A 16,428-nucleotide genomic window follows, 5' to 3' on the forward strand; every position below is an offset into this window, starting at 1 on the left:
GTTTTTGGTTCCATTTACCACAGATTTAGTCGAGCAGACATGTTTGGTGTCCAAATTTTGCTTCTTTAGATCTGCGCTTGAAGCTACAAGGCTAACTTTGCTAACACACCAGAAGTCAATGGTCACCTTAGTGTTTTCTCAAACTGTTTGCGTTTAAAAAGGTCACACAGACGTGTCCCAGTTTGATTGATTTTTGTAGTCCACAGTAAGTCATACTGTGCATTAAACCATTTTGACAAGTCTGCATGACCTTAAGACCTGGATGTGGTTTAAAGCGGGTTTGAGGGAAGTTGTGAGGATGTATTCATGGAAATAGTTTGGGTGATTGACTCCTAGTGTTTGTTAGAAAGATATAGCTCAAGCGCTAAACTAAAGAAGCAAAATTGGACCCCAGATGTTTTAGTCTGTCTTATGCCTTCAAGCTTGCACTATATAGCTTTGTGATCTTTTCATTTGACACATTTCCATATTAAGGTTTGCATAAAGTGCTCATCCTTAATGCTGACGGTCCTTGAAGTGGACCTTGCATGCATATAATGTGTTTAAATATTGAATAGATATTGTTTTTGTCTCTCTGTAGGCAAGTTGAATGATAAATACAAGGACTACAAATACACTTACCAGGGCTGTGGCATCATCCTGGTCATAGCCAGTGTGTTCCTGTTTGTGGGCATGGGGATCAACTACCGTATGCTGGACCGAGAGCGGAAGGAGGAGGAGAAGAAAGCTGGCCTGGAAGCCAGGGATGAAGAGACCAACATCGACAATGCCATCAAGGAGAAAGAGAAGGAAGCAGAGAATGACGTGTCTACTCCACTCACACAAGCAGACGTAGCCAAAATGGATGAGGACACTGTATAATGTGCATTTACATGTGCACACCCCTTCACACTCAGACATACCTGATGACCAGCATTGTCTTCCAATTGACCGTCCGCAATAAATAAAAATAAGCCAAGGACAAAGTTGTACAGGAGTAAGAAATGTAAAAAGCTTCAGTCAGCCACACACAAACCATTTTCGTTGTTTATACACAAATGTTCTGTGCTAGATGTTCCAGTTCTTGCTCTTTTAGATTTTAGATTATTCCTCTCACTTTGTAATCTCAATATGACTGAAGTACCAATGTTTTATACACAATCCCACAAAGTTCATATGTCACAATGGCTGTTTTTCAGTAGTGGTTATGCTACTGACACCCTGTTCAGTACATGTATCCTTGTAGATGAGGTAAGGCGATGAACAGGTACTTCTCAACAGTTCAATAGATTTGGTTACAGATGTTTGAGCACCAGTTAGAACTTTTGCTGTAGTCTGGTATGTGTGTCGAGAGAGCAGTACTCAGCAGATACCTCTTAGGAAAGGGGGTTGAGTATGGCTGTTAATGGTCCGATGTAATTTCATTTTAACTGGAGGAATTCAGAAAAGTTGCTAAAGTACTTCTCACTAGTGCTCCTGACTCTTCTGCACAATCACCATGATGATTTGTAATGCTTACCAGCAATTAGACACAGTGCCAAACTCCAGTACTCCAGCACACTTCTGACAGGACATTTTATATCGTAACTTCACGTCTTCACACCAGTGGTTTAGATCTTAGGAATTTCTTCTTCAGATTGTGCATGAATAGTACATGTGTATTTTGTTTCTCTTCTGTATTACGCTTCATTGGTGGAACATGTGAAAGGGTCATCCCTTAAAAATTTCTCATTTGTCTATTTTCATATGTATGTTCTCCATGTGATCTAGGTTTTTAAGGAACATTTTTTTTTAAAATAATCTCTAATCTTTGTGCCTTTCAATGAGGTGCCTTATTTGTAAAGCCCTCTAAACTTAGCGAGAGTCCACAGCCTATTAAAATAATTTTTAACCCTTTTCTACAAACTAGTATGCCTAACTGTGGTGTCCTTGTTTAATATTATGCAAAAATACCAGAACATTTCTTGTGGTTTTATACTAACTGGACTAGCGAGTTTGGTCTGCTGCCTCCACAGATGGTGCAGCTTGCAATTTTTTTTAATCAATGGGTAGTAATGAGCATGTGAAATTTATGCAGTTGCAGTTCAAGAAACATCTCTAAGATCAACAGTGCTTAACTTCTTAAAAGCACATCTGGGCTGTTTGCTCACATTACTATTACACTTGTGTTCTCCAGACACCAGTACACTGTAGGTATCTTTTATGTGAGTCTGCTCTTTTACAGGTGGAAGGCTCTCTAAGTGGAAGGCAATTTAAATTCTCTGTGCACTTCCACATACCAATATGCACTTATATTTTATTTTTATTTTAAGTGCACTTTAGTCTGAGATGGATAGGCCAGGATCACCAATACTGCGGAGTTATGTACACTTAAGTACACAGAATAAGTATGGATCAGTCATGAATGCTGCATGTTTCATTATCTGGGATCTGTAACTGTTCTGTCAATGGTAGCAACAGAAAAGAGACAGTTAACCTCTGAACTGCCAAACCACATTACATTTAACCTGTTAAGCTGACAAGGAATCAGAAATGCATTTCTTCTAGCTGGTGTTATGGCTTCTGTGTTAGAAAGCAAATATATACTGTACCTGCAGTATTTCTTCATTCCAAAACTAAACTATCAGCTATATGATTAGTGTCCAGCTGTAGAGCTTTTTTTAATGGCCCCTTTCATGTGTACACATTGTTTTATAAATGCTTTAGCTGGAAATGAAATGAAGGAAGATGCATTGTTGTAGAAAGGGGGAAGGGCATTCCACACAGAATGGAGGTGTGAGGACTGTCAGTACAGCTTTGAGTGTAAAAACACTCCGTACAGACTTTCGGTACTTTGATTTAGGATTAGACAGTGGGGGTTTTTTGGGAGTCAGGGTCTAGTTTTGTGATAATAAATTTTCTTGTGTGATATTTTGTAGGTCTGACATTTTCTGAGTAGTAAATCAATAAACTGTTTTTAAAAACAGATTTCTCTGCATTCTTTATTGTAATGAATTTTATGCGGCAGAGAGTTGCAGTGATGTTTTGCTGTGGTGCAGTCGCAATCATGTAGTTCCTTGTGTCCACCACTAGATGGGGCTACAGCAGTAACTACACATTTAAATCTTACAAACTCGAGAACTTCTGGCAAAAGAATTCCGTCTATAAGTTTAAATAATGTGGATTTAACGTGCTGAAAAACTTGACATTGTTTCTCAGTTTCTAACAGCTAAAAGTCCACAATTGTCCACAAATGCCCACCTCGTTATTTTATATATATATATATATATATATATATATATATATAAAGCTGTTCAGCTGTAAGTTGAATGTAATAGATTGGGGATTATTAAATATGCTTATTTTAAATTAAATAATTTCAGAAAATATTAAAGTAAATAGTTCATAAGCCACATGTCTTTCGAGTATATTCCGCCTGTTGGCCTTATGATTGTGCTTTGTGTTGGAAACAAACACCTGTTTGTAATTTCTTAACCGTGGGCTATTTTTGGCCATGAGCCATCGCCGCTCAGCACAAAACTGAAAGCCCATGAAATCATTTCATTGGATTCTGTCCTGATACAGGCTTCTGCTCTGAGTCAACAGAAATACACAATTGTAATAAGGCTCCCTCCCCGTCGATCTATTCATAGCTCGGCGCTCTTCCATTTTGACGCAGAGACCAAAACCACATACTTATACCAAAACTACACGTATTAAACTTCTTAATGCACTAATGGTGGATATGTACTGTGTAGTTTGCTAGTATGCGGTTTCGGACACAGCCTAGTACAAGCTAGGTTGAACGGCTGTTACCGTGGAAACCTGGAAGCGGTAAAGGAAACAGAGATGGAAGAGAATCTTGAAAACCAGCGGTTACATTACCTTAAAACTACGAACTAAAACTTTTATAAGACATACTTAATAGCTATTTACACTGTCTTTTTCACTGAAGCTGTCTCTGTACCTTTCTACCTTCTATGTACCATGCTTTTAATCTTTTCCTTCGTTCTTTCTAGTTGTTTGTGTGGATGAACAAACTAGCTAGCGTTAGCCAGGTTGCTAACATGACAGATACCGTCAGCTAGCTAACCTCTCCAGTCAACATATTTCGCACGCCATATATTTTTTCTGCTAATGTTCATTTTTGCTGATGATTTTGAGATATTTGACATGTCCGCGACAATCAACCCACTTGCAAATCCCAAAGGAGGGAAGAAATTGTGTGAACTTTGTCAGAAACCAGCTTACCTCCAGTGCTCGAAATGTCGAGTCGCCTTCTATTGGTGAGTTTAACTTACTTGACTAGTGAAATATTCGGAAATAACCTTTTTGCCAGACGGTTTAATGACGAGCAGTTATAGTCAGAAGCCAACAGTGAGGTAAAGTACGCCAGGTGGCGGTAAATCAACACTGACTGCCTTCTTGGCGCTGTTGGCCATGTTGCATAACGTTTCCGTTACAGAGAGAGAGAGAGAGAGAGAGAGAGAGAGAAGAAGGGAAGCCTGAGTGAGCTGAAACAGCTGGGGGAGAAATTGGAGGTGCAGTGTAAGAGCTGGGCAAAAAGACCAAATCTGACTCGAAACACGCAAAGTGCGCACTGAGTGTTTCAGTCTATGAAGTACAGAGTCTAAACGGCAAGTGCTAGAAAATACACACTACGTCCAAAAGTATACAGACACCCATCTGGTTAAGGTCACCATGCTCAATGCCAAGCTTCAGCCACAGGGCCCTAGAGCTCTCCAGCATTAGGCTGTTCTGGTTCTCTGCAGCCACGAAGCACCATGCAGTACCTTTGGGATGATGATGCCATTTTTGATCCTGAGCTGAACATCCAGCATCAGTAACTGACCTCACTAGTGCTCTTGTGGTTGAATGCAACCAATCCTCACAGCAATTCTTCCCAGAAGAGTAGAGACCATTACTGCAGACCATCCTTGATTTTGGAAGAAACTGGTGTCTACAAACTACATGCAGTGTGTCTTTTGTTGTAAGACTGTGTCTGTATTACAGACCTAAGTCAACAGTAAGCAACAGACATTAGAATGTAGTCACTGCATTTTAACTGAAGCATCATCGCAGTGACAGATGTATTTGTGTGCATGTATGTGTGTCTCTGTGCAGTGATGTGGCGCACCAGCAGGCAGACTGGAACAGTATCCATAAGAGGGTGTGTGAGCTGCTTATTCCCATACGAGCATCTACTCCTTTCCACTCTTTGCAGGCAGACAGGGACCATCACCGGGTGCAGGCACAAAAGAGACTGGTACGCACCCTCACTCAATCACTGCCTTTACTGAAGAGCACAGACCATCGTTTGTACATACATACAGCCTGTCTGTATATCTCAAAAAATCTAATCTGCCGTTTTGAAACATTTGAGAGCCCCTTAAAGCTCGGGAGCCCTAAATGACTGCATATGCTGCTTAAGAAACTGTATATGTGTTCTACCGCCTAGGTGCTTACTGACAGCCAATTAGAACATCTGATATCTAATTGTAATATATTTTCGAATGACATTAGGAGCAGCTACTGGAGCTGTCCCATGCAGAAGCTAAGGGACGAGTTTTGGAGGGGAAGTATGTGGAGGCCTTGCCTGCTGGTCAACTTTCGCTGCGCTGTGCCATGGACCTTTATGGCCCTGATGCTGTTGAGCTGGTGCCAGCCTATCTGCTGCTTGCAGAAGCCAATGTGGGTGAGTCACGTATCAACTATGATCCTACTGCTCACACAGAGTTTGTATATGTATATTTAAATATGTGTAACCAGTTGGTAGATTCAGGACTTGTGGAGCTGGGTGTAAACGCTTTGAGACATACCTGCCATTTTCTTGTGAAATTAAACCAGACAGTGAATCATTTGAGTGTTTTAAAGGACCTATATCATGGCAGCCTGATTTTTTCTCCTTTTTTTTTATAGAAAATGTTTTATGTGGTATGTGAACACTGCTGAAGTTTCAAAACGTACCATTACCTTCATATATGGAAGTGAAGCTACAAAAAACTATACTATTTTAAATGAAATGTATTTGTGGTGTCATAAAAATCAACATATTTAGTTATGTCCACCCATTCAGCCTACAGCAGTTCAGCCCCACCCATGCTGAAGTGAATATAAGATAAGACACCCCTGCTTTAAAGGGCCCACTTAATGGAAAACTTTTTTTTCTTCAATTTTTTGTAATAAATGGGTTTGATGTAGTGTATAAACACTAGTAAACTAATGTAGCATTCGCTCCCTGGTCCATACAGTTCACATATGGAAATTAAACCTTAAAAAGAGCTGGTTTTTAATTCATTCACTAATCATTCTTAAGAAGAAATTTCTTCTTAAAAGCCACTTACACAGTTTTCACAAAGTTTCTGACATTCACCAGTGTCTTCTTATTTGGGATTTGTTCTTTGGTAAGAACAGAATCTACGCACACTCAGGAGCACAAAGATGCGAACAGTTCTGTGGTTTAAGAACACGTCATGAATCTGACATTGACTTTTTCTTAGGACCTCTCAACAACAAATTTAAGAAAAAACTTGAGGCCCATTGTTTGCTTGATATCACAAAAAACCAATACACGTACATGTATCCAACTACTCAGGCTACAACAGTGTAGCAGCTTAGTAGTGTTTCAGCTTGTATTCCTTTTTGAATGAGACGCAGTACAGGGCAGCCAATCAGAATAGAAGTCCTTTGCATTTTAAATGTACAGAAAAAAAAGACTTTAATTCTAAGGCAGGGGTATCAAACTCAACCACTAAAAGGGCCATATTTAAAAAATCTCGACAAATCTGCAGGCCAGCTGTGTTTTTACATAACGTTTTGCCATGACCCCAACTGACCAATGTTTGTTCAAAGTATGCCAAGACTACAATGGCAAAAAATAGGCACTTGAATACTTGAACGATTCAAAAATGTAAAAAAATAAAAACAAATTGTTTCATATGAAAGAGTAGACTACATTATCTGTAGATAACTGTTAAACCTCTTTAAATGTCCCCAGTGTACAGTAGGTTTTTTAAAACTGCCTGTTTGCTTGAACTAGATACCTAGTATCTTTTTTTCTTTTGTTTTGTTTTTGTGGTGCAGTCCTATAGATCGTTGTTGGGGAGGGGGTGGAAGAACACATTATGTTGCAGTGCATGCAGGGAACTGTAGTGCAGTTCATGGTGAAATGGGCTAATATTAAAAGAAATTTATATAATTTTGCAGGCCGAACAGGATTGTGCCACAGGCCTGACTTGGCCTGCGGGCCGTGTGTTTGACACATGGTTCTAAGGCATAGAGAGAGAAGAATTGGCCATGTAATAGTCATTTAAAATGTAATGATCATGCAAAAAATAATTATGACTGTTTTTCTGTACATAAAACCATGCCAGTGTTATAAGTAGATCTCAGGGAAAAATACAGTTTAAGAAAATGTAAGATATGGGCCCTTTTAATCTCACTGTTGAGTTCCTAACAGCTCAATCTTGCTTTGTTCTATTAGGTCTCCGACTGTCTGTGTGCATATTTTCACAGGTTCAGGTTCTCTCACTAAGGCTGAAGGCTATCTCTCCCAGGCTGAGTGGACAGTGATGAAGACTCCAGGTTGCAGTCGGACGATTCTCCATCAGCTCCATAGAAACTTAGGACGTCTGTATACAGCCTTAGGAAACTACGAATCTGCTCTCCTGCACTTCGCCAACGATGTGAGTGTCCACCTGTGTGGTGGAAAATGTGTGTCTATATGAATTATATATATTATTAATATATTATATTAAATATACCAGAAATTATTGCAACAGTATATTGCAATATATTGTGATTGCAATATGCTTTCCAGTATAATAAAAACACACTGGTGAATTAGTAATGTGACATTGGTAAAGACTGACCTGCAACATTTTGACCAAAGTATCCTTTTGTGTAATGTCCTTTTGTTCAATTACATGAATAGTTGAGATTCATCAAAACACCCACTGAACCACTTATCTGGAACCGTACGTGTGTGTGTGTGTGTGTGTGTGTGTATATATATATATATATATACATATATATATGTGTGTGTGTGTGTGTGTGTGTGTGTACTTTTGCATATTTTTGCATTTTTTTGCAATATATGCATTTTTGTATTGAAATGGCAATATGAAAGAGTGCAATTCTCAAATTGATTCTCAGATCAAGAGCTGCAAATTTTAATATAGCCTACAAGTTTTAAGTGGATCATTTTTTACCTTATAACCAATAATTAACCTAATAACTGCCAGTAGATGAGTTAGACCACTCAGATACAAACCACATGATGCATAAATGACAGGACAACCACAAATAACGGGCCATCTGGCACACTGTGTTCTGCACTTGAGCCTGAATTCAGAAAAAGTGGCCTAAAAAAACAGATCTGGTTGTTAATTTATTGAAAATAACTGCAATTTTAATCGCAGTCACAATGTTGGTCAGAAAAAAAAATATTTCCCCAAATCATTCAGGCTGGTGTAGGTATATGTTCTTAAACAAATGTCCTACGTAAATGTGGAGTTTGTCAAATGATGGCTTTTGTCTGTGTTTGTACACACAGGTCTACTATGCAAGCGAGGAGTTCGGCTTGAACACTGTTGAGACGGCTGGAGGTTACTACCTGATGGCAGAAGTCTTCAGCAAACAGGAGAAGCTGGACATCGCCAACTCCCTCTACTCACAAGTACATCAGTATACTATTCAGCTTATTTATTCCATTCACTCAGCCTTGCACTCTAGTGTGTTATTTTGTTTGTGTGTAGGTTGCCAGTACCTGGCATGCTCACCTGTCTAAGCTGGTGGAGTGCTACAATCAAACGGGAAATCAGGGAGAGCAGCACTTTGGTGAGCATCCTTAATAGGCCAGTCTCTCCAGTCTGTGTCTTCCTTTTTCTTTCTCCTCTAACCTAACCTTCAGATCAGAAGTGAGATGATCGCACCAAACAGGCTGTATGCGTGAAGTGTGTGGGTGTTGGCTGCTGTGGAAATCAATTCTGCCCTGAGTGATGGAGTGATTTTCTTGGTATTGGTATGGGGTCATGAGCTGAAAGTGTTCAGCAAACCCAGCCCTACCTTTAAAACATATTTATGAATTATGTTTCCACATTAAATGTATTTGTATGTGCAGAGGGAGAAGATAGAGAATAAGGTCACCGGGACTATTTTTAGCATATCCTGATGCTTTATCTCACAGCAAAACCAGCTTTGCCTTTACCTTACCAACAGATGACTAAACCCATCCCTGACACAGCTTAATGCAGCATGTGTGCGTGTCTGTCCTGCATGCATGTCTATGTGTTTTCCTGCCCTAGTTCTCTCTCTTTGTAAGCCTGTTAAAAGCAGCTGTGGAATGGCACAGTTGCTCCTCCAACCTGGCTGTACTAAGATCTGTGTGTGTGGGCATGCTCTGATCAGCCACTTCCACTGTACCCACTAAGCTGCTGATTCTGGATCAGCTGACAGGCACCAACCTTGAGGCTGACCTGACCCCAGAGAACAGGAAACAGCGCAGCTACAGCAGTCTTGTGCCACATTTTGTTTACTTAGCTACTAACCTCAGGGTGTACATGTCCAGCCGTCTGACATGATCATCTCTTCTCTGCGCTCAAGCATCTCATACATTTACATGTATACATGTATGTAATAGAGAGTGTTGTGCAAAAGTTGAGGCCCACCTTTTATTTATTTGCTTCCAGTCAAAATGACCATTAAACACAGCTGTTGAATTTCTATTTCTGAGAAGATTAGATATAAAATAATCCATTTGCACAAGGAATGGGAAAATCAGAGGAGATTCAGTGAAAAAAAAAGAGTTTCCAAAACTGGAGATCAAAAAATCATTAAAGGTTACAGAGGGAATCGGGACTCTCAAAACCATGCAAATCCTGGTAGACCACCTAAATTGTCATTATCAAACAAACAGTACTTAAAACATTCATCTTTGAGAGGAAGGAGAAAATCAAGCTCCACTCGTGCTTCAGATATCAAAAAGTACAAGGGTGTTTCTGTCTATCCTTCCACTGTGTGAAGACAACACCATGAGTCTGAAAGGATGTGTAGCTGTCAAGAAGCTGTAACCGAGAAAAGGAAATGGACAAAAAAGAAGAAAATTTACAAATCGAACAAAGAATCTGCTGGTGTTCTCAGAACAATGGACTGGCCACCTCAGAGTCACTGCATATGTACTTGGATCATGAGTATCAGAAAATGCAACCAACTTCTAAGACTGAACTTTTGAAAGGGTGGAAAAATATCCCTTCAGATTTCTTTGAAAAAAGCAAAGAATGGAAGCTGTAAGAAATGCCAGGATGCACACGCTAAATACTAATAAATGTTATTATTTTTAGTTGTTCAGGCTTCTGTATAATTTTCTGTTTTATTTGCCTGTAACAGAATATGTATGTATATGACACTGAAAAAAATGATTAACTTGCATCTAATGGCTGTTTTGGAAATGAAGGGTGGTCTCTGACCTTTGCACAGTAGTGTACATGTGTCTATTTGTGTGCATTCAGATGAGGCGCACCTTGCAGAGGTGGATCATATGTTGGGTGTGATGTTGGAGGCTCAGCAGCAGGGTGCAAACACACATCCTGCACTGTCTTACTCTCTTGGTCAGTGCTCGTTGCTGTGTCACTCTCTCGCCATGCTCTGGTTCCTCTGCAGCAACCATGATAAGGTAACCCGCTGGCAACAGACCATTGTGTTTCCACAGTACACTCTTATATTCAGTATACATCACATTAACAAATACCCATACACCTTTACAGTCAATATGTTAATGCATTTATATGTTACTTTTCCTGGCATGAAAATACTTTGACTATGTCAATATGTACACAGTGTTAACAGTACATGCTAGAGGGATGTGTGGAGAAGAGGAGAAGAAAAACAAAAATACTGTTTGCCCTCTACTGATGTGGTTTAAAGGCTTTACTAGCACAGACAATATAGCCATATGTATTTATCTGAGAGAGGCAGTGCTGTGGTCTGTGGGTGTGTGTTACAGTTCAGACCATATGACTCTTTTAGCTACCCTTACAGGCTGAAGTATCTAAGTGTGAAAGGGAACTGGGGACACTTACATAACAAATGCAATTTATTTTCTTTTTAAAGGAATATCCAGCCATTTTTCAACCTAATCCCTATCTGCTACATCTGTAATCGATTAGCATGGACTATAATATCCATGCGTTTCTCTGCTTAGTAAAGGAACAGAAAGCTACCTGCTTAGTAGCTTTTATTGTAAGTTTGTTTTGAGTCAACAGGTTTTCTGTTCTTCTTTAAATATAAGGAAATTATTGTCTGTGGTAATCAACTATTGCTACTATGCGGCAGATAGAGATTAGTTTGAAAAGCCATGTAGTGCTATTACAGCTAGGTTTCCATTACAAAAACTGCACTGGCCTGAGCTGTGCATAAATATGTGTATGTGGTCCTACATCAGCTAAGTGCCTTACTAAGCTAGTCGGTTTTGTACCACATTAAATTGCCAGCTCCCCCTGGCAAGAAGGGAGGTCTGTACCTAGTGACCCTGTATCTTGGGCTGGCCAGCCTAAGCCATGTGCTTTGGCTCACTGAACCCCATGAGATTATACCCTTCTGGTCCCAATTTGTAACTCTGGAACTGTCTCTAACCATAAACTAAATCCATCCTGAAGTCTTTCCCCAATATATCTTGCCCATAAGAAAATACAAATTCAATGAAAGCATCTCTATATTACAGTGGGTGGTAATGTAATATAAATAAAACACCACAAAAATGATCAGTTAACTTAGAAAAGCAATATAATGCAGCATCTATTTTAGTCAAGTTTGTGTTGTATAAACCCAACGTTTTATTTCTTACTGTAGACCATAAGTACATCTAAGGCCCAGTGTATCCTCTATGTCTAGTGTAGGGATTAGCACTAATGGCTAAAGCCAAAGAGATAAGGCCAGTTAGCTTTGGTGTGTCACTGGTTTGAATCCCATTATGATGTCCTGCAGCTCACAACCAAGAGCTAAACTCTGTCTGAAGAGCTGCAGATCAGATTAGCCTGTTTTATGGTGGTGCCATGCTTAGTAAATCAGTTGTCACTTCATTTAGGTGAATAATGTAATATAGGACACTGTGTGGTCAAAGGTATGTTGACTCCTCTCCTAATTACTGAGTTCAGATGTTTCAGCTACACCCATTGCTAAGAGGTGTATAAAATAAAGCACATAGCCAACAATCTCCCTTTGGCATTGGCAGTAGAATGGGTCGTACTGAGGAGTTCGGTGGCTTTAAATGTGGCACTGTCATAGGCCACATTGATGTCATCTTGGCCACAAGTCAATTCCTGAAATTCCTGCCCTGCTAGATCTGCCCCAGTCAACTGTGAGTGCTGTTGTGAAATGGAAGAATCTAGGAGCAACAACAGCTCAGCCATGAAGCGGTAGACCATGCAAACTCACAGATATGAGGCTGCTGAGTGTTGAAGCGCGTAACTCGTAAAAATAGCCTTCTTCTGTTCCGTCACTTACTACAGAGATCCATAGTGCCTTTGAAAGCAACATCAGCACAAGAACAGTATGTTGGGAGCTTCATGAAATGGTTTTTCATGACTGCACACAAGCCTGGGTTCCTTATGCACAGTGGCAAGCATTGGCTGGAGTCGTGTAAAGCAAGCAGCCACTGGACTCTGGAACAGTAGAAACATTCTCAAGACTTATGAATCGTGCTTCACTATCTGGCAGTCTGAATCAGGGTTTGGCAGATGCCAGGGCAATGCTACCTACTGCAGTGCATAGTATCAACAGTAAAGTTTGGTGGATAATGGCCTGGGGCTGTTTTTTCAGGGTCTGGGCTAGGCCCCTTAGTGAAGGTTAAAGCTAATGCTACAGCATACAAAGACATTTTGTATATTAAACAATTTATATTTTATAATTCTATGCTTCCGTCTTTGTGGAAACAGTTTGGGGAAGGCCCTGTTCATGTTCCAGCATGACTGTGCCCCTGCACACAGAGTGCTGTCCATAAAGATATGGTTTGATAAGTTTGGTGCAGAGGAACTCCAGTGGCCTGCATAGAGCCCTGACCTCGACCCCACTGAACACCTTTGGGATGAACTGGAATGTTAATTACGAGCCAGGCCTTTTCATCCAGCATCAGTGCCTTATTTCACAAATGCTGTTTTGACTGAATGGGCACAAATTCCTACAGACACACTTTTTTTTATCTTGTGGAAAGCCTCCCCAGAAGAGTGGAGGCAGTTATAGCCACTGAAGAGGGGCAAACCCCATATTAATCACCATTGTTTTGGAATGGAAAGTCCAGTAAGCTCATATTGGTGTGATGATAAGGTGTCCACATCCTTATAGTGTACTTTGGTACAGAGCTGGGTAGGGTAGCCCAAACCTATACTCAAGTAAAAGTAAAAGCACCTTTCCAACAGCTTAATACAAGTACAAAAGTAGCAGGTCAGAAAAACTAATTTAGTACTGGTGGAACTTTTTGGGGCCCTTTTGGTTTTAAATAAAATGCTCTGAAATGAAAGGTTTAACCAATCACAAAGCAAACTAATGTGACATAATGAAATTATAAATACCAAAAGGGAATCTGTAACTATATGATGATGGCTAGAATGTAACTGGGTAAAAAGTTCAGATTTCCTCCCAAATATACTTACATTATTGTAAATGTGTTTTGCTCATCCAGAGTTGGAATTTAATTATGTTTTAGTGAAAGGCAAATGTTGTGTTAGGAGTAAAGTTCAAGGACTCTTGTTGGTATAGTGCAATGTGGTGCACTTGCCTATGCAGGGAATGGATCTCTGGCCTACCATGTGGAGGGTGCTGTTACCCACTACACTATACCAACTGCAACAAGTGAATGAGTGAATGTAATTAGTGATTATCCATCCCTGCTTAGGTATTTGATTTTTGATGTTTGTGGTGCACTTTCTTGTGCATGTCTGTGTGTTTGCAGGTGCTGGACTTTGGTAGGAAGGCCATGGAGTTTAGCCTGCAGTGTGAGCACAACAGTCTGGCTGAGTCCATCCAGAGTCTCATACAACAAGCAGAAAAACACTTCAACACCCAACAAAACCATATTATTCATCACTAACCAATACATTCAACACTCCTATTCTAATACACACACTTAAAATTAACCAGTACACTCAACACGCGCCTCTGACTCAGCACTTACCATAATACACTTGGCAGTCATTCATTTAACACTCACTTATAACCTCAACAGTCATTCAACCTCAACGCAAATATGTACACAACATTGCACATTCAATATTATCTTGTGTAAAAATTCAGTAACAATGTAAACACAATATACAGTAAATTGATCTAGCATCATAATCCTTTGTTTGTAGAGCTTATGGCTGTGCAGTTTCTCAGCATGCATTGTGCATAATTAATGATTAGTAGTTGCTCTGGTGTTATTACAAATCAGAATGTATTGGAATGATGGTGTTAAATAACGACACAAGCCTTGGATGCTCTTTTTATGTTCCAGACATTTTTAAAATGTCTTTATTATTATTATTATTATTTATTATTATTATTATTATTATCATCATAACACATAACATCGATGTTAGAGTTCTATTACTAGTAGTTTCCCTAGTATTAAATTATACAACATTGCTTGTGTTTTTGGCATTCGGGAGGAACGTCTCACTAAAAGAAAAAAAAATAATAAAAGAAAGAGGCGATGAAGTGTGGTCAACACCTGGAGTCTTTCCCTTTTACATCCTGGAGAGCAACCAAATTAAACTGTTAGCAGCAATTAGAAATAAATAGTTTTGTTTTTTTTTTTTACATTGTTATTATCCAATGAGTAAAGCCCATCCTCTCTGTATTAGAGAGTGGGGTTTGATGTGGTACCTTGTCAGTCAAAGTGATCATCAAGTTGATCAGGTTTGGCATTAATGTAGTCCACCGAATTCCTGTTTTAACTGAAAGTCCTTTAAGATCTGAGTTTACATTGCAGGAACATTTCACTTCTGTGCCAGTTTAATACTCAATGCTCTGAAATCTTGTCTCAAGTTTTGGTTTGGAATCATCATATTTGGGAATTTATTAAAAGGGCAGAGTAGCACTATGGCCCGGTTAATGGTTCCTGCTGCAGAGAGAGGGAGAAAGTGTCTCTGGTTGCTTAATTACCATTTGCTCTTTCTGAAAGGTGATGGAATGATGGAACACATCACACACAGTACATCAAGTCACAGCACGGGGGTAGGGTGGTGACAGGTCAGTGTGTTTGTGTGTGCTACTGCCATTACATGCCTTTGTTAGTGAAACAGTCCCACTAAAACCTGCCTTTTCACAGTCTCCTGTTTTTCCCCCCGAACAAGATTAGTGCACACAAACCAGTTTTATCCTTAAAAAAAATGATAATAATAAAACAGACTTAACATTATAAAACAAGCAAGGAAAAAAAGTGCATGTTGACCTTCATGGTACAAGCATCTTTTTCTTTTAAATTAAATAGTTTAATTTTTTTTGTTGTTTTGTTGTTGGTTGACACACATAGAACTCTGTCTAGGATGGACGTGTCACATGATAACAGGGGAGGGATTTGATCCAGGCTGCTTCCCTGAGTTTAATCTGAATAGTTTGAATGTTCCAAAATCCAAAATCTACTTCAGGTCTAATTTCAAACACCTTTCGAAACAATCAGGATTTTGAATGTGATATAAACTTCAGCTGCTTTCATCCAAATTCTGTAACCTGACAATGTAAACTATAGTGCAAGTTAGTTCAGATGATGAGTTTGGTCCATACTGAAAATGAGCTAAGACTCAACGTGAAGGTGAACTCTTTAATGTAAACCACATTCAGACTTGATCTGAATTCAGAGAATAGAATGTGAACAGGCAAAGAAAGAGAGGGAGAGAGAGAAGAGGTACCGAAAGGTGAAGACAAGAACCGAGTTATGGTTCTAAAACGTTTTTAATACCTCATATCATAGTTTACAAACTGCATCTCATCTTTACGATTAGAAAGGAATTGAAGAGTAGAGTAGTTCAGCTCAGCCTATATCCCGCTGGGCAGAACTCCGAGAACTTCTAGCACCCATTTGTGTTGACAGTTCGTTTTTATTGATGTTGTACAAAGAAAATCGATTCCAAACATGTAGCTTATTGAAGTTTAGTGTTGGCAAAGTGGTCAGGCTTTTGGGTATGCAGATCCTAATTAGCATTCATAGTACATCTATTCGTTCTATGTAACTCACTGCTTACATGCTACAAGTCAGATGGGAGAAGATACTAGCACATGCAGGTCTGTAGGGGTACTTACTGGATAAGTGAATGAGTACTTGGCAGTGAGAACAGCTTCTGGTTTTGAGGTATATTAAACACAGCTCGTGTTTTTCTGTTTCTCTCTCTCCTCAGTACATCCTCTCCCTGACACAGAGCCTGTCTGACTGGATCAGAGAAGCTCTCTCATGCCCCATGCTTTTAAAATGGGGGACAGCAGATACTCTAAAATGGC

General features: G+C 39.6%; 2 protein-coding genes across 8 annotated transcripts in view; both read left to right on the forward strand.

Moving 5' to 3' along the window:
• slc16a1b (solute carrier family 16 member 1b) overlaps positions 1–2,946 on the forward strand; it is a 31,743-nt gene extending 28,797 nt beyond the window's left edge. For all 6 annotated transcript variants that reach the window (XM_036579161.1, XM_036579158.1, XM_036579157.1 and 3 more), the window contains one exon: positions 581–2,946. In XM_036579161.1, the coding sequence (XP_036435054.1) occupies positions 581–861 (281 nt within the window). In that variant the 3' untranslated portion in view covers positions 862–2,946. The remainder of the gene's footprint in view (positions 1–580) is intronic.
• A 686-nt stretch (positions 2,947–3,632) lies between these two features.
• zmynd12 (zinc finger, MYND-type containing 12) lies at positions 3,633–14,424 on the forward strand. Of its 2 annotated transcripts, XM_036579164.1 has the most exons (9): positions 3,633–3,792; positions 4,123–4,244; positions 5,083–5,224; positions 5,482–5,653; positions 7,474–7,643; positions 8,513–8,635; positions 8,715–8,796; positions 10,467–10,630; positions 13,904–14,424. In XM_036579164.1, exons 2-9 carry the CDS (start codon positions 4,132–4,134, stop codon positions 14,039–14,041), a joined length of 1,104 nt encoding a protein of 367 aa, XP_036435057.1. In that variant the 5' UTR covers positions 3,633–3,792; positions 4,123–4,131; the 3' UTR covers positions 14,042–14,424. The 2 variants fall into 2 exon arrangements, with proteins under 2 accessions (XP_036435057.1, XP_036435056.1); XM_036579163.1 differs by having other exon boundaries at positions 3,633–4,244.
• Positions 14,425–16,428: the final 2,004 nt, after the last annotated feature.

Source organism: Colossoma macropomum, unplaced genomic scaffold, assembly GCF_904425465.1.
Source record: "Colossoma macropomum unplaced genomic scaffold, Colossoma_macropomum, whole genome shotgun sequence".
Lineage (NCBI taxonomy): Eukaryota > Metazoa > Chordata > Actinopteri > Characiformes > Serrasalmidae > Colossoma > Colossoma macropomum.

Bases quoted from the DNA above. Each gene is read 5' to 3' on its own strand.
- zmynd12 (XM_036579163.1), top strand. From the start codon at position 4,096: ATGTTCATTTTTGCTGATGATTTTGAGATATTTGACATGTCCGCGACA. The intron at 8,636-8,714 runs GTACATCAGTAT...GTTTGTGTGTAG, and splicing joins CCAACTCCCTCTACTCACAA to GTTGCCAGTACCTGGCATGC. The intron at 8,797-10,466 runs GTGAGCATCCTT...GTGTGCATTCAG, and splicing joins TCAGGGAGAGCAGCACTTTG to ATGAGGCGCACCTTGCAGAG.